Source organism: Eurosta solidaginis, chromosome 1 (genome assembly GCF_040869045.1).
Source record: "Eurosta solidaginis isolate ZX-2024a chromosome 1, ASM4086904v1, whole genome shotgun sequence".
In the NCBI taxonomy this organism is placed as follows: Eukaryota; Metazoa; Arthropoda; class Insecta; order Diptera; family Tephritidae; genus Eurosta; species Eurosta solidaginis.
Window position 1 is genome coordinate 323,508,405 of NC_090319.1, and position 25,766 is coordinate 323,534,170.

General features: G+C 33.8%; 1 protein-coding gene across 1 annotated transcript in view; it reads right to left on the bottom strand.

The window, feature by feature from the left end:
- Positions 1–24,255, bottom strand: part of Xrp1 — a 32,473-nt gene extending 8,218 nt beyond the window's left edge. Inside the window, exons 1-2 of the mRNA XM_067767739.1 lie at positions 24,226–24,255; positions 21,678–22,767 (exon numbers count right to left, since the gene is read on the bottom strand). Coding sequence (XP_067623840.1) covers positions 21,678–22,767; positions 24,226–24,255 — 1,120 coding nt within the window. The remainder of the gene's footprint in view (positions 1–21,677; positions 22,768–24,225) is intronic.
- Between the last annotated feature and the right edge of the window lie 1,511 nt (positions 24,256–25,766).

Genomic DNA, 25,766 nt, shown 5'->3' on the forward strand with positions numbered 1-25,766 from the left:
ACTGCAAATGCAACCTTGTAAAGTATGTTTATTGAGTAGATTTAAACGTCAGTTTTACGCATGGCTCAACTATATGGTTGGCTCATCTCATCAGCCGATTTTATTTTCTTCATTTCACTGAGTAGGTATTGTCAAAAGAAGATGGCAAACTCAAAATGAAATCAAAACATTGAACACATTTTCTTACAACACACAAAAAAGTTTTATGTTTTCATTCATTCCATTCGCCTAATACCAACACGCACATTTTTACAGTCTGAACAAAGTTATGTTGTTGCTGTAGAGATGAGCCAACCAGCTATCAAATTACTATTGTGTAAGCTAAATTGAGTTGTATGAACACCACTCAATTTAAATCGAAATTGCCTCAATTTATTTTTCTGTTTGAAAATAGTATCAGTTAAATTCAATTAATTAAAAACATTAAAAAAAAAAAATAATTAATTTTTCAGAAAAAAAAAATATATAAAAACTATAAAAGGTTAATTAAACTTGTATAGAACTGCAATCAAATTTTTTCCATAAAACTCCTATTTCGTAGTAAAAAATTTCTAAAAAAATTTTAAAAAATAAATTCATTATTATATTGAAATTATTCTTTGTGTAATATATCAATTATAATTCAAAATGTTAGAAATTCTGTACTAATAGAATTTTTATTATTATTGAACACAATTGGCTAAAAATGTGTTTTTTTTTTTAGTTTTTTTTTATAAAAAGTTTTAAATATTTTCTTTTTTTTATCTTTCGGTAGAGTGTTATGAAAACATATGAGAAGTTTTTAATCCAGCTATTTTAAAATTTTCATAGGGTTTTAACAGAAGGTGGAATGTTGAAACATAAACACTTCTTCAATATTTTCAAAACTAAAAAAAAAAAAATTGTTTTTGTTTCAAATACACGACGAACATACGTAAAAAACCAAGCATAGTTTTAAGCACACCTTTAACCGTAACCCAAATGTAGTCTGTTTAACAACAGAGTATGGAACTCAATGAATCAGTCAAATTGGGGGTGTTCTACATTGTCGAGATTTCTTATGATCTGTAAACGGTATTTGTATTTTTGCAAAATACAGTCAACTCTTCTCTTTGGCATACTCAATAGACTCAACTAGTTTTTGATGAGCGCTGAGTGCACAACAAATCTACTAAATTTTTTGTTGTGAAATTTGCATTGAAGAAGAAACCCAACTTGTTGTTGATAGGTGCTGAGTGCATATGCTTTACAGGTGTGTTTACATTTTGTAAAATTTTGAAAGTGAGGAGGCTTGTTAAAAAAAAAGCCTATTGTACAGTTAGAATTAATCTTGTGTGAAATCGTGTAAATAATTTATTTTTAGATCTTTATAAAATACAGCTTAAATTTTTGTGCTACATTTACAAAAGAGCATACATTTGGGGTGTCATTTTGCACTTATGTACATATGTATGTTTGTATATCGTGGTATATAAATTGGATACGTGTTGCATTTTGTTTTGCACAGAATATTGGCGCGCTTCAAATCTCTCTTTTCAACACACACCCGCAAGCACACGAATGCGCGCTTTCTCTCCCTCATACTATCTCTCACAAACACACACGCAATCATTCTCTCTCTCACGCTCTTTTTTTAAGCATGTGCACTCATTTTCTCTCTGTTACTCTCGCTTCCTCTATCTCAGCCATGCGCATTCTATTCACATTTTAATGTAGTCAAAAGTTTCATCCGCTGTTAATCTCTCAAAAAAAAATGCAAATAACTCTGTTAAATAGAGCAGCTGTTAACAGTTCGTAAACCAAGTGACTGAGTCATCATCATTCATAATAGAGGTACCAAATAGAAACAACCACCACAAAATCTCATTCATAATATAGCAAAAGTTCCAGAATGATAGAAGTATGTGATTGAATGTGTACTAAGGTTTGCTATTTGTGTGTAGGGATGTTGGCTTACGCGCACAGAGCATGCTGAAACATGCTTTGTTTTGGTTTTGAATTTATAAAGCAAAAAACTTCGAAAGAGTTTCGAGTGATATTTTTATTTTGTAGGAATATAAATGTGGGCAAAATAGATATAGGAATACGAATATAATACGTTTGTACGTACCTATGAAGGTTTATGGACATGGTCGAGTATTCGAAAATGTTTCAAGTCCCTTCTAGTGTAGGTATGTATGCCAAATAAATTCTTAGATTAAAAGTTAAATATGTACATATATATATATATCTGTACATTCATACGCACATATACAGACTTAGGCGCGTATTCAACTTTCACTTTTTTAAAAGAAAACTATCCAATTTGTGGCATATTCTGGTAGAATTGACCTTATACTTACGAGTTGCAAGCTTACTACATGTTAAGAAAAAAATATGTTTCTGACTAGAAATTGAAACCCATTTCTTGTCAATTAAACTCTTTTGTTTTTAGTTTGGATATTTTTAGAAAAAATTTCTATGAATTTTGTAACTGAAGCCATGCAAACCAATTTCTGAAGCCTTCATAAAAAAATGCATTTCTGGAACTTTTTATTGTGAGTTCTCTGAATTTTTTTGAGTTTGCAGCTCTGTAGGCCTATCAATTTTTGTCTCACAATTTTCAAGTTATTGGTGTCTTAAAATACGTACTAATTTTTTAGTTTTTTCCGAAGCGTGTTTTAAATTTTCTGCCAGATATGTAAAACAAAATTTTTCACACTGTATGGAGGAAAATCTAAAAGACTTCGAAACAAAAAAATTGTCAAAAATCAACGCGAATTCCAGAGAGCTTAACTTGTACTTTGTTAGAATAAAATTGATTGGGCTGCAAACTGCTTAGTCAAAAAAATTTAAAGAACTCCAAATAAAAAGTTCAAAATTTCGTAAAGTTTGAGTTTTTTCGAAAACGTTTTTGAGCTTGTTTTGCATAGTTTCAGTAACAAAATTTTTCAGATATTTCTTCGATATCCAAAGTAAAAAAGAAGAGTTTAATTGACGAAATATGATTATATTTTTTTATGTTCGCTTTAAAATCTAAAAGCGGTCTAAAGCTTGAAACACAATGCCCTGACGCCGCGAAATAAACGCGACGAATATTGCCTTGACAAAAATAGAATCCCCATGATTACATGAAGGTGAACACAATGAACGCCAAGAGCGAAATTTACGCGACGATAGATTTATTCCTATCGTCGCCGCCGGGCGATGACGACAAACATCCCAAGGGTTGCTGCTGCTCCATTTTTTAAGTATAAAAAAAGAAAACATAATATCCAAAAACAATTTTTTTTCTTTACATATAACTTTTAATTTAATTTCTTAACATTTTTGTTTTGTTTTGTTAATTTCTAACATTTTGGGCGTGTTTTAGCAGTCAAGTGCTAAAGCAGAGAATTAAAAAAGTTTTAATTGTTTTCATCTTTATTTCTAAATAATGGCCACTCTGAATAAACAGCGTCAATTTCGCCCGGCATTGTGTTTAAGTAGACGAAATGTCTGGGCGTAATTTGAAAAATGTCATCGCCCGACGCGCGTTTATCGTCGTCGCTCGGCATTGTGTTTCAAGCATAACTCAACTGACAATTATAACTTTTCATGCCATACAAAATTGCAAAGAGGTAGAAGCGAGAAAGAAGGAGAGCATACCTAATAAATGGACTGGAGTCACAGAATTGAGAAAAACAAGTTTCTGCATTCCCATGGTTGTCAATTTGAACCAAAGTTGGGCACTGTGCACAATTTTTACTTCCAATTTGTCGAAAATCAGACTTTTCTCAAAAAACTCGAAAGTCTTTCGACAAATTTCTAAACAATTTCGAAAAAGAGCGACTACCATTTCGAAAAGATTTTTAAAAGATTGATACTATTAAATCTTAAGGCTTTCGATTGAAATTTACCACCGATTCGACCTTCCGAGTAGGGAAGGGCACATAACCAAATATCTACCAACCATGCGAGCTTCCATTCACTAAAAAAGGAAACAAATCGAATTTACAGTAAAATTACGAACGATAGCTCATACTCTTAGCGTTTTCGTCTCGTAATGGTATTCCCTATCATTTTCTTTCGTTTTACGTTATATCAAAGAGAAAGGCGAAAGTAATTATCAAATAATATGCTGTTATCGTTTAATATAATGCAAAAGCATGAACGATTCGCCTGTGAGGCAAAATGAATATTCGTTTTGCAATAGAAAATGAGGCCCTAAACAGCTTTATGGCATAAAACCTGAACCAAGTTTTTCAACTTACCATACATTGCGCAGAAAAATAAATAATATTTGTAATTATTCATTATAATTGTTTTATTCATTTATATAATTCATGTAATAATAAAATTTATTATTTTTCAAGGTTGAAGAGAAAACATACATACACATATTAATCACACCAATTTTATAAGCTACTGTTGGTAGAGGTCAAAAGTATGCGTCCAGATTTTAACGGCCCAGTGAGAACTTTATACCGATGATGAGAAATTTAAATTTAAATTAACCGCCAATTTTCAAATATCTGATATGAACACAAAATGAGCTATCTGGAATGCTTGGGAAATACGAACATATGAAATATTTTTTCCCGATAAACTCAAAAAAAAATTTGTTTTTTTTTTGAGTCAATAGAATTGGTATTTGGTTCAAATTAAGTGAAAATGTTTGCGCTTTAGGGGCGAACCAAACCTCGTCACAAATATGAGTGGAAACATATACATATTTAGCAGGCTAGACTCTGTTAAGCAAAAGGTTCTTACGGAAAGAGATGAGAAGGTTCCACGTAGTCATATCAAATCATTCTCGAGATAATCCCATTAACCTTCGACTCTAATATATCGCTAAAGGACTATGAGCAACAATATTTCGCAACAAAGCCGCAGAGGAGTGACTTTAGAGCTACAAAAAAAAAAAAAACTGTGAAATGTCTAAACCATCGCATCATCTGTTCGCAAAACTAGGTAAGTCGCATTCCTTCGTGAATCGCGAACGTGTGAGGTTGGGATGAGCAGATCATCCTTAGGCCAGTCTTAAGGATAGCTTCAGTCCTCCCAACATGAAGTGACAATTTTTTTTTGAAATATATGTATATTACTGATTAAAAAACCAAATTATTGCGGACTTTGTGACTGGCGTGGTGCCAATTAAAAACCAATATCATTTCATAACCATTTTGATCTGGCATTATCGGCTTAGTCGAAACCAATCACCCTCAACGTATGTTGAGTAAATCCCAAGAAAAAAAAACCAGACAAGTTCTTTAATTCCACATTTAAGTGAATAACAGCATTTCTAAATTCCAAATAATATTTTTTAAATGAAGTTGATTTTTCCAAAATTGAATTGACTCTACTAAAAATAGATTAGAATCTGGTTAAAAGATTATAATTTTTATGAATATGCAGTATTTTTCGTTTAAACTCATCGATTAAGTTCACTAACTCATAATTTGAAAAAACATTCAAATCTCTCCAATTAAAAAAATTCCGAGAAATATATTTTTTTTTTATAAAACCTCAGAATTCACTAAAATTGAATAATAAGGTTACTGGCGTCGAAGCATTACATTTCATTTTTTCAAGTTCAACTCCAAGTTTTTTTAATTTGAAAAAATTTGCTTCATTTAAAGTTTAAAAAAAGATTCTAAAAAAGGCATAAAATTTTAAGTGTATGTGAAATGGTTTCTTCAATGAAACTCAAGGGTTAAATAAATTACAATTTCTTGTAAAATTAAGGAAAAACTAACTGATACAAATTTTTTTCAACTTCAACTCGAAATTTCTTTAATTTGAACAATTTGATGTATAATTTTCATAGTCTTTTTAAAAAAGTTTATATGGGTTAGGAATTTAGGGCTTAAATAAAAATTAACGATACGCACAATTTTCTATAAAAAAAGACAAAATTCGGTTCTAAAAACGATTATAAACGTTTTTGCAGGAACAAAAGAAAAAAAGACATAAAATACATTCATATTTTACATATATTCAAAAATATCGGACCCGCCACAATTCACACAAGTCATACTGCAAGAAAGTAACAAAACAAACAAAAACATATGTAAATAGTTTGAACAGTGAACAAGTCACAATACATTTCATTACCATGTCGCATTAATATGTATGTGTGTATATTGTAACCCATTGCAGCCAAACAAAATATAAAGATATGTATGTACATATGTATAAAAATGTATATAAATACATACCCTTATCCGCCTTTAGCTGCTAAAGGTGTTATTTCCTTGGTTGTTGGAATAACTATGACCAAAAGCCATAGCATCGTCATGAAATATACTTTTCGTACTCATCAAAAAGTCAAAAAATCACCACCGACTGTTTAGCAGCAAAAATACAGAGAACATTTGCTATCATGGTAGCAGAAATCGTTTCACGTGCTAACAAGAATCAACACGTTCACATCGTATCTGGTATAAGTTTATAAACTAGCACTACCACCAATACAAACCGGCGCGCGCAAATGAGATTAGGAGCGTGAGTATAGGTAGATTGGAGAAGAAAATTGGGGAATGAAGTTGCACGTGTGTGTGTCATTAAAAAATGGGAAGAGCCAGAGAAAGTGAGAGAGATACCTTTAATGTGAGGTATCTGTAGCTCTTAATGTTATTATTGCTATCATTGTTCCTGCTTTATTGGGGCTCATCAACTCACACTAGCGGGTTTTAGATAGGTGTGAGTGGGTGCAATATTAGGCACTGATCTTGAGTATTGAGCATAACTTGGTTTATAGTTCAGAGACCGGCCTTTTTTTGCGTGGCGACATCAGCTGTTGGCTTTTGAGAAATTAGTGTTTGCCTTTTTTACATATGTTATATTCGTTTAATTGTTTTTGTTGACATCCCTCTCTAAATAATGCTCTATTTGTAGACAATAAAGGTGGTAAAAAGAAAAAGACATACATCTGTAGGAAATTGCTTTTATTGAGTGTTAACAGTCGAGTGTGAAATTTACATGAATGTTTTATCAACAGCGAGCAAACCTTGTTGCTACAAGTGGTAGATGGATGATTTGCACGATTTAGGATTGAATAGGTTGGAATTGTATTTACATATGTACATACATATGTGTGTATGCCCTTTTATGGTTGGATTTGAATTCAAAACCGTACATTTTCTTGCACAGAACTGCTCGGTAAAAAATCAAAAAATAAGTAAAATTTTAAAATTCAGAAGCTCATCAAATAAAATTTTGAATTTTATTTCGTATTCAAAAACGGGCATACATACATACGGTCAATGAGGGTCTTCCATGGCCATTTGGGGTTCGCATCAACTTTTTCTAGCGACATTTAGACATTTCTTCCATACAAACTTATTTTTTATATGAAGAAAAAAGAATATCAAGCACACTATAAAAAATTGTCAAAAATCAGGAAATATTTTTAGCGTAAGATTTAATGGGCCACGAATCTGCATACTCAGAAAAAGTGGAAAAATTCATACTGAAAAGTTGAAAATGTGTACCTATTCATGAAAATTCGTGAAATTTTTCAAATTTTACAAGCAGTTTTGTGTTTCCATTTGGATTGTTGGTTTGAATATTGATAACTTTTTTTGAGAACTTGGAGGTCGGAGATGTCTTAGAAATATAAGAATACCACAAAGAGCTGTTAATTATGTATAGCGTTGCCAAATGTCCCGTATTGGCCGGGACATCCCGTATTTTTTACAAATTTTAAAGTGTCCCGCCGGGAACTGCTATGTCCCGGCATTTTCACAATATCAAAATTTATAAATTATAATCTGCTACGAAACATGACCATATTTGCGGCTTCGATTGTATTCAGCTATTATTAGCATATTGCATGCAACTATGTAAAGAAGAAAAAGTCCTATCCTGCAAAAATCTGTGACCAAAAACGCACACAGCCACACGGCACGATCACATTAATAGGAACGCAACAGAAAAGTTGGTCAAAAATCTACTCTCGCCCATGCAAATGTGACTATGAATATGACTACTACAATGATCGGGCATAATACCGTAAATTACTAGTCAGATTTTTTTATTAATTTTTATTTTTTTTTTTTACCTGCCATTCTTCTGCACGTCGCTTTGGCATCACCTTGTACAGATTTGTCTTCAATAGTTGTATGAAAACGTAAATTTTCTGAGAACGGAGAACTTTTTTCCAAGCTGTGAGACATTATTTGAAATCCCAGAGAACCAAGCGCAGCAAACTAAAACATAAATCTGACGGGAAAACATTATAATACACCTACGCTATATTCATAATTTGGGAGAAAGATACCCGTATTGCAATTGAGTGTCGATCGGTAATAGAATCAACTTTTAGTTGATCCAGTCTTTTATATTTCGTTTTACTGTTGTGAATATTAGTGTCCACAATTTTTGAGTTTTACGGATTGCTAACCTAAGCGCAGTATCCATATCATTAGAAAACTAAAAAAAAATTGAGTGCCCTTTCTTTTGTGTGAAATAGTAGAGGCAAAGGAAATTTGGCATTTCCTTTATTCCTCTTTCCTCAAGACACAAAAATCAGACTCAGCAACGCATCAGAAGAAAATTTGTCAAACTTAACACATACAACACATTCAGTCCAGTTCAACATAGCATACGAGGCCGCAATTAAGCAAATTTCTAGTAATTGCCAAGAGGACGGAGTTGTTCTATAATATAAGTCCAGGGTAGTTCAATCTAACTTAACATATACGAATTGTAAATGCGATTTAATAAAAGTGAATACATTCACCAAAAGGAAAAGCTCAAGTAAAATAGCAAATTGCATTCAAAAAGCTCATCACACCTTGTAAGGTGCCGCCATGAAGCTCATAAAATATAAAAAGTAAAATACTTAGCGCAATTTGCCCGCGGGAAGATTTAGTCCGGTCGAGTTTCTCTTTCAATTTGCGTCGTGCTTCTTTCGGATTTTTCCTACAAATTGGCCAGACGGACGTACATACATATGTTTTATGTGTACTCCGAAAGGCATCTGCAAAGCAAATGAATTTTCACTCAGAAGCTTTTCATACCAGAATAAGATTCGGGTTGTTTTCTAAATTTTCTTTGTCGCCCGGGCCTTGCATTTTAAATTTAGTGAGAATTTCTCCCCAGAGTTCGGGTTTTATGCTCGAATTCTAACCTAAATGCGGTTGTTGTATGGTAGTTGTATGACTTTAAAAAGTCGAGACTAGTTCGTTCCGCAGATATAACTTACTGTAAATTTTTTTTTGCACAAGCACGACAACTTTCAACTTCACGCAGCGCATAAACCATAACTGAAGACAAAATGGTAGACGGAAGTTTGGTAGACCATTTTGAGGAGCTAATTTCACAATGGCGAAGGTTGCTAAAAAGGATAGTTTGTAAAAAACTGGATTATGTTAAAAAAATAAAACTGGTTAATTAGGTACAAATAAGTACGCACATATACAGTTATATATTAATACAGGCAAGCCTTGCTTTAGATCGGAGTTTTGCGAATAGCCATAAAATGACGGACACGAAGTAGACCATCTTGCTTTTGTTTCAATATGGCGATGTTAAGTAAAGAATGGCGAATGTTGAGTAAGAATTATACTCCATATAGCAGTTTGAGAAAATACATAAAAATATATATGTATGTATGTATATATATATACTTATACAACACATATGTATGTACATATGTGTATGCATGTACGAAATTTTATTGAAAACTGGATTTTGTTTTAAAATACTGACAGATACTAGAAAACATAACTAATTCATATACGTGTTAACACACACATTTTCTTAACCAATAATAGTTACTGATCATTGTCATATCAATGCATAACTTATTTTGTTGCATAGTGTCTCATATAATTTCTTTAGCTCAAATGCTACGTTCGTAATTAGGCGAAATTTTAATGAAAGCATAGCAGCAATGAGGTACTCAATGAAATATAAAAAAATTTCACTCGTTTTTAAATAAAAATTTTATATGCGAAAATTTCTTCTTGAAAAATCTCAGAAACGAAACACATTTTTTTAACAAAGAAAATCAAAAAGATCACTACAGAAAAACTAAATATAATTTGGGGCTAACAGTGGCTGCTCCACAATTTGGAACCTTTAGTTAACACGATCGGTTTTTCTACTCACACACACACACACGCACGTGCAGCCAAATGTTGCGCCTATGTTATTGTTTTGCACTTCATTTTACTGACCTATATTGGGAGCAACAAAACTGTAGAAAAGCTTCCGCTAAACACATTCAAACTTGGATCTTTTACTCATTTTATTGTGAGACAAAGACGAACTTATAATTAATTGAGAGTTCAAAAAAAAAAATGTTAAAAGCATAGAGCATATGACTGTTTTGCGTTGTTTGTAGTGGTTATTGTTGCCTCTGAATTGGGGGGAAATAGAGATTTGCAGAGAGCACTAAATTATTTTGATGTGCGTGAATGAAGGCGAAAGGCCCATCAACGTGTTTCTTTTTCTTCCTTTTTTGTGTTTCTTATAAAAGAGCGCAGAGCATGTGGTAGGGAGAAGGCGCAAAGCTGGTTTAGGGGGCAAATGAATTTCACAAGAATTATGAAGATGTGCATATTTGAGGTTGAAGTACTTTAATTAATTTTGTTTTGTATTAAATAAATATATTGAATTAAATAGAAACATTTATTTAAAGAATAAATGGAAATCTGGTTTGGTAACCAAGGGTTCAATGACTTTTTTTTATTCATATGTAAAAATTTAGTTATGTAGCCTACTATCGCAGAAAATAGTAGACTCCATATCTAATATATATATACATAAATGCAAAATTATTATAGTTAATCCAATTATTTCTAAATGTTAGAGCTGGTTATGAAGTCTAATCACTGATATTATTTTGCATCGGGTGTACATCAAACACGTGCAAGAACTAGATACCGTTCAATTCGCATTACGAATACGTGAAAGTAAATTACTGATCGTTGTTGTTGTAGCGATAAGGTTACTCCCCGAAGGCTTTCGGGAGAGTTATCGATGTGATGGTCCTTTGCCGGATACAGATCCGGTACGCTCCGGTAACACAGCACCATTAAGGTGCTAGCCCGAACATCTCGGGAACGATTTATATGGCCGCATTAAACCTTCAGGCCAAAATCGCTCCCCACCCCAAGTTCCATGAGGAGCTTGGGGTCGCCAGAGCCTCGTCTGTTAGTGAAACAGGATTTTTCACGGATAGGTGAGGTTGACAATTGGGTTTGGAGAAGCTATATATTGCGCTGGCAACCTGAAAGGGTTGCGTTACACAGCCCCTTGAATCTGGTATTTTAGTCACCTCTTACGACAGTTATACCTACCGCGGGTATATTCTGACCCCCTAACCCGCTGATCGTCATAGAGCACAGGTGTTCCTTTTCTATTCTAATTCTGCTCAAAAAGCCTCAAATTTGATGCTGTCGAAGGCATGTCAAACCCCTGGTAGATTGGGTTGTTTATACCATGTAAAGAGACCAGTCTGCAATCTAGCAAGTTGTTGCTGCTCAGTTTGTTCGTTCAGTTGTGACGTACACACATTCCTCATTTTACTGTGGTGCTCATGGCACTCGTCCAGTCAAAAACTTTTGAAGTTTTTATCGAAGACATATAACTTTCAACTCTTCCCTCTTGCCTAAAAAGATGGACGGCACATTTTCTGAATGTTCGGCAAGCACCGGTTTAATTTATGTATGAATTTCAAAACTCAAGAGAATTAAACTGGGGTGCCACAGGATGATGGCCTAACCTTACTTCAGTTTAATTTCAATATATCAAAGCTGCCTTCCCCACCAGAAACCGTTACTATCATGTCCTATGCCGACGACTGCACGATAATGTCAACAGGTCCCCTGTGGTGGAAGAAATAGAAGACATTACGCTACAGACTGCCAGTCACCTAACGACTTTAGGGGTACGGTTCGATAACACTCTCACCTTTCAGGCATTAGCCTCCGAAATTGTATCTAAAATACAAAGCCGCAACAAACTACCCAACGCTTATTGGCAGCAATTGCGGAAGAGATAAAGACACATTGCTAACAGTTTGGTCCCGTGGTCTAAAAACACATACTGGAAAAGGCTGCAAGCCTGCCAAATATATTACACTCATAATTGCAACAGTATGTCTTATTATGTCTGCTGAACATCATCTGCATAAGGAAATGTAGCTCAAACTAAAAGCGTATAATGAAATGCTAAACAGACTGTTTTTGTTATATTGATCGAGATAAGTATAAGAAGCCCCCTAGCCTATCCACACAGAATCGGTAAACACCTTCGCTAGATCGCGCCTGGTGAACCCTGTTATCTATATACATTATGCAACTCTTGCAGAAATAGAAAGAAGACTACAAGGGGAGACACGAGTAACACTGGCCCAACTTCATTCTGGAGACTGTTACAGGTTAAACTCGTACTTGCAAAGAATCAACCCCACCAACGTAATGTATGTCCTGCATGCGATCTTTTGAAGTGTAATGTGTAACCTACGCCTTTTAACAGCAGTCCTGGTATTTCAAATCCGTCAATATGCTGCCAATATTAATAAAATGATTTGCCGCCTACGTGGGATGCTTTTGTGGTTACACGAACAAAAACTGCTTAGTGGTATTACGAGTTTGGTCTGCCTACAGCCCTTCTATGTTTCCACGCTTCAACTTAGCGAAGTATTCGCAAAATTGCTCGAGCGTGCCTTCGCTAATTAAAAGAGTGAGTTTAAGTTTGGTTTTTAGGCCCAGGAACGTCTGTTTAAAGCCCAAAAAAGCCAAAGTGGTCTAAGCCGTCTCAGTTTTCGTAACTACATGTAACATAGCATCGCAACTACATGTGAAAGCGCTTTATATTCATAAAAAAAATGTAAGGCGCGATAACCTCCGAAGAGATTTTAGGCCGAGCTTTTCTTCCAATTTGCATCGTGCTCCTATTTAATTTTTGCTACAAATTGGCGGGACTGCGAGGCAGATGAGTTTTCACTGAGAGCTTTTCATGGCAGAAATACACTCGGATTGTTTGCCAAACACTGCCGAGGGGCGACCCCGCTTAGAAATTATAATAATTAGACCTGGAATTTCCAATGGCGACCCAGTTCTAAAGTAGTTAGATGGCCAGGCAACGCCTTCAGAGCAGTGAACTCAGACGCATAGACTCTCTGTCTGTTCAGCTATTCTCCACAATATTGACTTAACCGAACACAAAGACCGAGGTCAAGCACGAGGTTCATGCATAAAAAGATACATCAAGCTACATGGCTGTCTCCTGATCGAAATACTCGCAATCAGATCGATCACGTTGTGATAGACGGACGGCATGCCTCCAGTGTTTTAGATGTGCGAACGATCCGAGGACCTAACATCGATTCGGACCATTATCTCGTTGCAGCCAAAATACGCACCCGCCTCAACGCGGCTAAAAACAAGGAACAAAAAACACAAGGAAAGCTAGACGTCGAAAAGCTTCAATCACAACAGACTGCCAATGATTTCGCAACTCGACTCTCACACCTGCTCTCTGAGGGCACAACTCATCCTGAAGGAATACAGGAGCAGTGGGAGCATATCTCCAAAGCACTTCATACTGCCGCCGAGGAAAAAATTGGTTACCGGCGGCCACGAAAAAACAACTGGTATGATGAAGAATGCCGCGTTGCAACCGAAAGAAAAGACGCTGCCTACAGGGCTACGTTAAAAGCGAGCGCGACAAGAGGAGTGTGTGAACGCTATCGTGAGTTGAAAAGGGAAGCGAGACGCCTTTTCAGGGAGAAAAAAGCAGAAGCAGAAAGGCGTGAGTGCGAGGAGCTTGAGCTGCTAGCCACCAGGAATAACGCCCGAAAATTCTACCAAAAAATACGGCGACAGACGGAAGGTTTTAAGACCGGGGCAAACTCCTGTAGGAATGAAAACGGCGACCTTATAACTGATGTCCAGAGAGTGCTTAGATTATGGAGGGAACACTTCTCTGCTCTCCTAAATGGAGGCAGCAATTCACCGCGCAGAGATGAAGAACCCGATCCCGCAATCGATGATGATGGAATATATGTCCCCCCGCCCGATTATGACGAAGTTAGAATAGCAGTAACCAGATTGAAAAACAACAAGGCCGTGGGCGCTGATGGATTGCCTGCGGAGCTATTCAAGTTCGGCGGCGAGGAGTTGGTAAGGCGCATGCAGCAGCTTCTTAGCAAAATATGGGCGGACGAAAGCATGCCCGACGGTTGGAATCTAAGTGTTCTTTGCCCAGTCCACAAGAAGGGGGATACTGCAAAATGCACCAACTATCGTGGAATCAGCCTTCTTAATATCGCATATAAGGTCCTTTCAAGTGTATTGTGCGAAAGATTGAAGCCCACCGTGAACCGGCTGATTGGACCTTATCAGTGCGGCTTCAGACCTGGTAAATCTACCATCGACCAGATTTTCACAATGCGCCAAATCTTGGAAAAAACCCGTGAAAAGAGAATCGACACACATCACCTCTTCGTCGACTTTAAAGCCGCCTTCGACAGCACGAAAAGGAGCTGCCTATATGCCGCTATGTCTGAATTTGGTTTCCCCGCAAAACTTATACGGCTGTGCAAAATGACGTTGAGCAACACCATCAGCTCAGTCAGAATTGGGAAGGACCTCTCCGAGCCGTTCGAAACTAAACGAGGTTTCAGACAGGGTGACCCCCTATCGTGCGATTTCTTTAATTTGATGCTGGAGAAAATTATACTAGCTGCAGAACTTAACCGCACTGGAACAATATACTATAAAAGCGTGCAATTACTGGCATATGCTGATGACATTGATATCATCGGCCTAAACACCCGCGCTGTTAGTTCTGCTTACTCCAAGCTGGAAAAAGAAGCGGTAAAGATGGGTTTGATGGTGAATGAGGACAAAACGAAGTACCTGCTGTCATCGAGCAAAGAGTCAGCGCATATGCGCCTTGGCAACCACGCTACTGTTGGCAGCCATAATTTCGAAATAGTAAAAGACTTCGTTTATTTGGGAACCAGCATCAACACTAGCAACAACATCAGCACTGAAATCCAGCGAAGAATCAATCTTGCCAATAAATGCTACTTTGGACTAGGTAGGCAATTGAAAAGTAAAGTCCTCTCTCGGCGAACGAAAATCATACTCTACAAGTCACTTATCGTACCCGTCCTGCTATATGGGGCAGAAGCATGGACCATGACAACAGCAGATGAAGCGGCTTTGGGAGTGTTCGAGAGAAAAGTTCTTCGAAAGATTTATGGACCTCTACGCGTTGGCGATGGCGAGTACCGAAGAAGATTTAATGATGAGCTGTACGAGCTATACGCAGACATCAACATAGTCCAGCGAATTAAAACGCAGCGGCTGCGCTGGCTAGGCCATGTTATGCGAATGAAAGATGATGCTCCGGCCAAGAAAGTGTTTCTATCGGAACCCGCCTATGGAAGCAGAGGTAGAGGGCGGCCCCCACTCCGTTGGAAGGACCAGGTGGAAAACGATTTAAACTCCCTTGGTGTGACCAATTGGCGCCGGTTGGCGGAGCGAAGGAGTGACTGGCGCGCCTTGTTGGACGGCCATAACCGTTTAGACGGTTAAGCAACAATTAAGTAAGTAAGTAAGAACACAAAGACCCACCAAATCTGGGCTAAACTCAATTTGTAAAAGTCAGTATCGATTCTAGAAATTATTGAAATTGGGCCAACATTGCCACACAGGGCACTCAACATTAAAGAATCGCCGCAGTAAAAGCAATAATGGCGTGAAAACTTGCGGCATTTAAAAGATACGGGTGCCTATATAGCAGACCCTATTCTGCTCCGCATAATCATGCAGGTGGCCACTAATGATACGGGGCGGTAAAGAAGAAGAAAAAGATCTCGGTAATAAGGACTGCTCCAAGCGCACTGGATTGCCTCTGGGAAGTGGCTTGGACACCGACAACACTTTTTAAAACGTTCGGCAAATTTAGTTTCGCTACAATTGAAAATTCAGCTTAAAATTGCCACGATTCATCTGTACCTGATCCCATACAAACTCGCGGGCAATATGAGCCGTTTATTTTGAAAGTGGCATAAGTCATTACCAACTCGTGGTCTTAAATGCATTGTTATTTTTGAACGAATGCATATATAGATAGTTCTACAATTATAAAATAATAATAAGAATTACATCTTTTGGATATTGGACTCTAACAAACTGGAGGCGAGGAGAGATACAAACAAATTATCACTGAACCTAAACGACATGAAATGACTTATGCCACTTTCAAAATAAACGGCTCATATAAATGTTAAATAGGTTATATTTATTGAAACAAATAATTGTACTTCCTAGTTTGGTTCACCAATTTGAAACATCGATATTATTAAAAAATTTTATTTAAAAAAATTTAAAATCAATCTTTCGCTAAAAGCTTACGTAAATATGCTTGCGTACTTTTACCTAATTTTTGCACAAGAGCGAATGAAAAAATAGTTGGTCTACCAATTAAAAAATCTGCTGATGTTTGCAAAAATTTATGACACATCAGCTATGCATGTGGCTAACCAGAAAATGGCCAGAGCAAATGAAAGACGTGTCTACTAACAATAGGCAGTGAAACTTGCACGAAAAAAGTTATATTTACTATACATACAAACAAGCAAGTAAAAAGTACGTAAATATGCATTTGTGCATCATGCATTAGTGATTATTATAAAACATTTAAAAATACTGATTACAATATAGATACGCCCTATGAATGTCAGCTGCAGAAAATATTTTAATAAAAGCCACAAAAACCAAATAATGAGTCACTTGCAAATTGCATTTTAGGTTTGCATAACAAAACAGAGAAGTTGAGGGGAATCACCATTTCTGCAATTGATAACAGATAAATATTGTGACGAATATTAGTATCACTAAGTTCATACTAGTATCACTAGTTGATACTAGCATCACTAAGCCGATACTAAGCAGCCACTCGTATGTACGTAAACAAATCAATCATCATTTACACACACAAATACAAGGCAACGGAGAGATATGGCTACTAACTACAAATATACATGTATATGACTGGTAACCAAGCATGAAGTTCGCGAAATTACTAGACCTTAGGAGAAATGGGTGAACGAGGAAACCAAGAGTATAAAAGTAGCGCAAACTGAGGCATGACTATTCAGTTTTTATTTAAGCACGCTATTTGTTGTGAAGTATAAGTTTTATTGTGAAGTACTTTCAAAGTAGTCTAATAAAAACCATTTTGCATTATTGAATATTGGAGTTATTTATTCAACAGTTTAGCGATTCGAAAGTTAGCAGAAGGTTTGGAATAAGCGGAATTCCCCGAAATTCGTACAATATGTATGTATACAAATTTGATGAACTTAATTAGCGCGTTCCAATGAACAGTGATATAGATCCGGATAAAAATTGAACATGCAAATGCAAAAACAAATGGAGCAATGGACAGAGATACAGATGTAGGCGTTGTGCATTGAAACGCAATCGAACAAATATATTTCGTGCTTAGTTCAGCTTTTTCGGAAAATAGGTCTAAGTAAATTGAATAATACAGCAAAATCTTGACCGACAAAGATTTGTAGGGTTGCACCAGAAAGGAACTTTCTAACTTTACCGGTTGTTGTCTTATATTTTGCTTCGTAATGGACAATTATCTACGTTTGTAGAACATATGAACCCAATAACACACAGGTGCCGCTTTTTTTATAAATTTAGCAAATCAACAAAAGGTTAAATTGTAAAGAATTTTTTCTAATAAAAAGAAGGCCAAAAATAAATAATAAAGCAAAGGTTTACAAGGCCTAATGCCGTTTTTTATGAAACTACATTAATTTTCTCAAGGTCTTTGGGTCAAATTTGATCCATTTCAGGAGGAAATTAGTTTTTCCCGGAAAAATTTGCAGTCAATATTTGAATATTTTACGACTTTTATTTTTGTTTTTGGAAACCAATGAGGTGCTATTGATTTTGAGCTCATATATTTACAACTTTTCTAGCTATAGACTGTTTTAAAAAATTAAGTTTGGGGACATATTTGAACGAATGTAAACAAATTATTGTTTTTGTTTTTCTGTGAAGAATAACTTAGAAAACTTATTAAAGAATTTTCGCTTTCTTAAAGGACTGCAATAAACCATTCGAGGGGTGTTAAATTAGTTCCATACCATAAATTTACTACTGGGGTTACATTACCACTGTAATATCGGTAATTAGGAAAGAGCTGATGAAGGTTTATATGAACATTTCGAGGTCAGCAATTATCTTTCTAAGAAGTGAAAAGTGGAATATTTTCATACAAAAAATAAAAAAATTTCAAAAGTATGACAATCTGTTTTCACTGTACCACCTCACAGAACTTGAATTGCATCTCATTTGGTAGAAAATAAAAAAAATATTAATAGAAGTAAAAAAAAAATTAACAAACATAAAAATATTTTTTTTTTATACCCAATTTAATTTTGTTATACTTGTGGTCCAATTTTTTAAAATGTATGTAGTCTGCTATTTGAGCTAGCAAAATTAATATATTTTGATAATTTAGCGACCCTAATATATTTAGTTAAATATTGAACTTTAAACACAATTAGAAATAAATTAAGGTTATAATGGAAGCATAAAAATAGGTTGTAAAAAGGGTATTGCAATACTCTGCAGTTGATGCAAACAAATATTCAATTTTAGTAAAGTATTTTTGCATTAGATAGCGAATAACCCCTATAGATTTTTGGCGCAATCCAAAAGCGTTATCGTTAGTAAGCAAACAGAAATAAGTCAATAAATGCCTGATAAATTCCACAACAATCTCCAACTTTTGAACAGTTGGATTCAATCTGCTTGTTCAATACCTGCGTTTCACTCTCTTGCGCTTTCAATTCGTTCCAAGGTCTTCTCTTGGGTCATTGCACTGTGCTCCATCAGCATCGCGTAGCACCTTAATCGGCATATGGCTCGGCAGAACTATCGTTGTAAGGCCAGCTTAGCTGGAACAAACGATTAGAGTGCCAGCCATGCCATTGAACCATGCGAGTCACAGCACATACTTATTTGTATTAACATATGTTTCGATTTTAAATGCTGGGCGAAATTGTTCACAAAGTGAGTTTTTTTAAATTTTTTTAAATGATAAAATATTAAACCTTTTAAAAAATGTGTGTGAAAAAAGAAGAGAATAACAAGTAAGGAAGGCTAAGTTCGGGTGTAACCGAAATTTACATACTCAGCTGAGAGCTTTGGAGACAAAATAAGGGAAAATCGTCATTTAGGAAAATGAACCTAGGGTTATAGGGCGGAGCCACGCCCATTTTGAAAATTTCTTTTATTTTTGGTTGCACCATATCATTACTGGAGTTGAATGTTGGCATAATTTACTTATATAGAGTAAAGATATCAAATTTTTTGTTAAAATTTGACTAAAAAAATGTTTTTGAAAGTGGGCGTGTTCGTCATCCGATTTTGCTAATTTTTATTTAGCACACAAATAGTAATAGGAGTAACGCTTCTGCCAAATTTCATCATGATATCTTCAACGACTGCCAAGTTACAGCATGCAAAACTTTTAAATTACCTTATTTTAAAATTGGGTGTCAACCCACCCACCAAGTTTCTTTATTCGTCTTTGGTAATGAATTATCGAAAAAGTGGGCGTGGTTGCAGTCCGATTTCGTTCATTTTAAATAACGATCTGAGATGAGCGCCCATGAACCCACATACCAAATTTCATCAAGATACCTCAAAATTTACTCAAGTTATCGTGTTTACGGACGGACGGACGGACGGACATGGCTAAATGAATTTCTTTTTTTTGCCCAGATCATTTTGATATATAGAAGTCTATATCTATCTCGATTACTTTATGCCGTTACGGATTGCCGTTATGCGAACAAAGTTAATATACTCTGTGAGCTCTGCTCAGCTGAGTATAAAAAAATCTAAAACATATTTACAAAATTATAAAAAAAAAAATTGGCGAAATTTAGATTTTTTTTCAGCAAATTAAAAAATATTTACAGTTAAGAAAAAAAATTAAAAATACAAATGATAAACAAAGTTTTGCTGACGTTTTAAGACGTTATTTCAGCAATAATAAACTGGCTCATTCTTAGTTTCCATTAAAGCTTTTGAAATATTTTCGAAATAATAATTTGTAATCAAAATATTTAACTTATACATTTCGAAAATATTTAAAAATTTCGAAAAAAATTATTTTTTTATGAATTAAGATATTTTGAATAAAATTGAGTTATATAAACAAAAATTAAGCCGACCTTTTGTTTTTGTTTCTTTTGTTATACAAATTTTATCCTAAAAACTCAGACGAAAATTTAAAATTTTCTGCAAAATTTTTTAACTCTTGCTTTTTTTTATGCAAGTATTAAATAAAGTTAAAAATTTTGATAATTTTTTTTTGTGAACTAAGAAAGTGCATAATTTCTAGAACCTTCAGTTAAAAAAAAAAAGTTGAGCAAACAATTTTCATTATCCAATATTGATTCCTAGCTTATTTCCAATAATTTGAGCTATGAGAAAAATTGTGAATATAAACTGTTAGAAGCTTGCATTTTTTATTTGCTAGAATGTTATTTCAAATATAATTATAATTCAAATAAGATAAAATTTTTATTTTATGTTTAATCTTTATGTAGGAAAATTTATATCATTTGAAATTTGTTAAACAATTTTTTTTGTTTACATTTTTTTTACTAAGAAAACGTATTTTCATTTTATTCTGATGTCAAACAGTGAAAATTTGAAAGTTTTGTAAAAATTGTTTTTAACATTTCCTAATTTTTAAAAAATTTGCTCTGATTTTTAAGCTTTATTCAAAATGAAAAATTTTGGAAAGGTTAGAATTTTTGAAGACGAAAATATTTCAAGCTTTTGAAAATTTTAAAAATATTTAAAAATTTTTCAAAATACTAAAAAATATGAACTTAGATTTTTCTATTTTAAACTCTGATATATATTTTTTTTTTAGTTTGAGCTATTAAAACAAAAAATTTTTTACATTTAAAAAATTGAAATTGAAGAAAGTTGCTTTCCTAATTATTGGATAGTTTCGACTTCAAACAGTAAAATTGTTGCGGTTTTAAAGGTTTAAAACTCATTTTTTTTTATAAAAACTAAAGAAAACAAAATATATTAAAGTTTGTATTTCAGGAAAAATTTTGTTTAGAATTTTTTTCTCAAAATATTTCAGTTGTTATTATAAAAATGAAAATAATAACTAAAATGACAACATTTTCATAAACTTTTTTGCCATAGTTTATTTGTTCTTATTTTTAGTTTTTTCCCATATTTTTAAGCAAAGAAAATTATAAAAACTTATTTTTTGAAGAAAAAAATATATTGACATATTTTTATTAGGTTTGGGCAAACAAATTTGAAAAATATATTTTTTGGGAAAAAGAGCTCACAATTTTTGGCTAAATTCAAAATTAAAAGTTGAAATGAACTGTAGGAGTAATCATTGATAATTGGTGCGTTCCAATGGACAGTGATATATATATATTTTTGTTTTCTAGTTCTGCAAATCCGCGAGTTTTGAAAAACCAAACACTTTGTGAACAATTTTAACCCTCACTGCACATGTATGTTATATATTTATTAAGTTTACTATATGTGAATACTCGTAAGCACGTTTCTCTTATTTGGCAATAATTTTAATAATTGACAATTAAACATAAAATCGCACTTGCATTGGTTCATATTCGGTATGCGTACACGCTTTATCATATCTCACAATAGTCATCTCAAAAACACAGTACTCACCATCTATGAATACCGGAACATTTATCTCTTCAACTGTAGCAGTCGGCGTTGCTCCACTCATGGACGAGGGGGACACGTGCTCGTCGGCACCTGTCAACTGAATCCCAGCCATTGTGGCTAATGTTTTGTTTGGCGTTTGCGATTGCGAAAATTGCACAGATGAATGCAACAATTGTTGTTGCTGTTGTGGCGGCACACACAACTTCGTATAATTGTTTAATGTTGTATTCGCACTCTCTTCGGAGTTCAATATAACTATCTCTGAATTCTGATTCTGATCGGTTGTTGTATCTAACACTGTCGTATAAAAGACTGTGTCCTTCTCGGCCGTTGTATTTACCACCGGCGTTGTCTGAGTCACCTTCAGATTTTGCGTTTGCGTAATCGTATCTCGTTTCCCTATCGGTAGACCTAAAATCTTCAGTGGATACGTTTTCAACTTTGAATTTTTCTTTATTAGCGAACTCTGTTTCACTATAGGCAGCGTTGATGGCGAGCCTGGTAAAAAGGGTAGCCTTATTATTGAGGCAGCAGGTCTTATTATTCGGTTGCCTGATCTTGTTGTTATTGCTGCTGCTGTAGTTAAGCGTGTTCTCTGTTGCTGAATCTGTTGCAATTGTTCCAGCGTTATTGTTCTCCTTTGTTGTTTTGTTGGCTGCTGTTGCACTTTCGGTGTTTGTTGCACCGTTTCTCTCTGTTGCTGCAAATGCACGATCTTCGGCTGGCTTGTATCTGTCGATGTTGTCAACACTAATAGTCTTTGCGATGGTTTCAACTGTATTGTAATTGTTTCGGGTACTTCGGTTATCGTTTCTTCGCCGTGAGACAAATTCGTTGGGCTTTGGTTCTGGTTTGGAGTCAAGTAGACTTGTGAAACGGTTTGTTGTCTTTGTTGGTGAGGCGCCTGGATCGTCAATATTAATTGGTTTTGATTTTCCGTATTCGTGGTCCTTTGTAATCTTGATGTTGTTGTTGTCGACGGTAGTATAATTGTGTTGATTGCCGTTGGTGTTGTTGTTGTTGCAGTGGGATTCGTTAGCTGGCCGTGATTGGCACTTGTTTGCGCTGAATGATGCCATTTTGAACAGGGCTATTTTCGTCATACGAGTAAATATGAAGAAACGCAACGATAGATTTCGCAAAACGCAATACATTTTTCATTCAGTTTTTCAACAATTTTGAAAATTTTCAAAAATGTTTTTGTAAGTGCATTTTCATTAGCATAATTTTTGTGTTTTGGGATTCGATATCAACACCAAGATTTGACAGGTGTTTTTATTTTTTCAAATTTTTAAATGAGTGGAGCAGACGCGAGTTCGTTATGGAAGAAACAAATAGATAAAAGAGAAAAAGTAGAATTAATAAAGATAAAAAAAATGCAAAAAAAAAAAAAAAAACAAATAATATTTTTTCGAACTAATGAACATGAGTTGTGTACATACATATGAAGACAAATGGACTAACGAATGTACATACAAATTAATTGCATTATAATGGAATTGTAAAATGTTATCTTTCGATAAATGTGTCATAATGTCATAGATTATTATCATATAGTATAAGACAATTTATGTATTTTCAATATTTTGTCACAAAAAATTGAACTTGGTTCAATAGATCTCGAAACTCGGACTAACAGTAAAGAACGTTTGCTTAGTAGAAGCGACTTTATGCACCATAGAATGAGCCCTCCCTTGCTGCTGTTTTGATACATCTCCTCTCCCATCAGTGCTGTTTTCGTCGAAATACGAATGCGACTTTTCAGCGTTTGCCAAACGGCTTCCGAAAATATTTTCGGCCAACTTAAATTTGCACGCAAATTGAACAGATGCAAACATTTTTTTTGTTTTGCTTTTTAGTTTTTCTTTTTATTATGTTTTTTAATTATTTTTTTTTATTATTTTTTTTTTGTTTTTTTTTTTTTTTTGTTTTGTAATATTTTTTATGGTTTTAAACTTTTTTTTAGTATTTTTGTTTTTTTTTTTACTTTTTTTAACTTTTTTTACGTTTTTTTTACTTCTTCTTACTTTTTTTACCATTTTTTTAATTTTCTTTTGATAACTTTTTTTAAATTTTTTATTTTTTTTTTATTTTTTCAAACATTTTAAATATAAACATTTTAAATACATTTTTATGAGTAATTGTGGTCAATAATACATATTCAGGTGGGTTTTTCAATATTGCAACTAAAAGATGTTACTGCACCAGGAGAAATGAAGCTGGTAAAATCAACAAATCAGTTTTGTTGTTCTTGAATTGAAATTCATTAAAACCGATCCCATTATGGTTAAATCAACCGAGTTTTATGTAAAGAAAACAATTTTGTCTAGTTACTTCAACAGAATAAAAACTGTTGGTTTCAGGTTTACAATGTTCTGTAAAAATAAGGGATACACAATCAATCTAACTGATTTTCCTGTTAAAAGAACTACTTTCATTGGTCATGTCAAAAGCAAACAACTGTCAATATTCTGCATATGCATCAGCTAATTTTAATAATAAACTCACGCTCACATCATTCACTATTTTGTTCTTATGACTATCATACCACAGAAATATCTGTCATATCAACAGTCATTGTTATTCAAATGTTGACTGAAATCTGTTATTTTAACAGTTTTCATTGTCAATCTTAGAGTGACGTTAATAATTGTAAGTTAACAAGCTAGGCAATAAGCTAGGTGGCCATCGTGGTGGGATCGTGGGTTTAAGACCTGGAAAACACACTATCAAAATTTACTGAAAAAATTTGTTTTCAATTAGAGCAAATTTTTTTAACAGAGCTGTGCTTTTATTTCAAGAACTTTTTTTGTTGATTTGATTGTAAAATCTGTTTTGTGCAGTTGACTCAAAAGCTATTTTCGATGGATAACAGACAGAAATATCGGTTGAATTGACCCAGAATTCGATTGATTTTACCAGCTTTTTTCTTTCAGTGTACTAATGAAAACTTGTTGGGTATACACGTCACCTCATTATCAACTTATCTTCGCAAAATTATTTGTCTTCAATGCATTTTTTATGTAAACGCAGCAAAAAAAAAAAAACGCATAAGCAGTTAAGCTGATTACTATAACCACATGAATACCCCATTTGTTTTAAAAACACTTAGACAATATACAATTTGGACCTGTAAGTTCGTCATAGCAAATTTTATACAAAATTTAAAGAAACAACAGGCAAATTTCTTTTTTAATATCAAAAATACAAAATTATAGTAATATTTGACTCCTTTTATTTCATATTTCCTGCCATAACAGTTATTGTAGATTTAGCTACAAACGTGTTTAGTAACTCAAATTCAATAACTCTTACTCATAAAAGTAATCAATATAAATCATTCACTCACTCATAAAGACCTTAATATTCGGATTTAAAAAATAAAAGTCACTAACTGATTTATATTAATGAATCTTGAAAATAATTGTCATAGCAACAAATTTAACTGTTGTTTAAGACTTATCATATAAAAGTAAAAGAATAAGAGTTTAATTGTATTTGTTTTTAAATATTAACAATCGTTTTGGTCCCTGGATTTTCAACATATCATGTATAATTTGTAACCAGATTATGCATTTATAATTTTTCACAAATAAAATCATTATGCTATTTGACTTTATAGTAAAATATATTTAAATATACATGTACATATATAAATTCTGTTCTGGTATAAAAGTGATATTTTAAAAACCATCACAATTTTATGTACAGTTGCGAGCATAAAAAAAAATTTGAGCAAAAATTATATGCAATTTTTAACAGTAATTTTTTTCTTACAGTGATTGTATAACAAAAACTATTGAAATCAACTTCGAAAACATTTTCGAAACAATTCGAAACTTCTACTCTGTCAAACAAAAATGAAATTCGCTACAGAAGTGCATACTTATAAAGTTTTATGAATTTCTAAATGAAAAGTTGGAAACTTTCATTAAGATTTTTGAAAACTCGTAGAATTTTCTAATTTTTTCGGAAGCGTTTTCGCAGTTAGTTTACATAGTTTTTGTTATGATTTCGTTGCAGTTTTTTTTTTTTTGTTTTTGTGTAAACAACAAAAATAAAAAAAATAATAAAAACAATTTTAGTGCT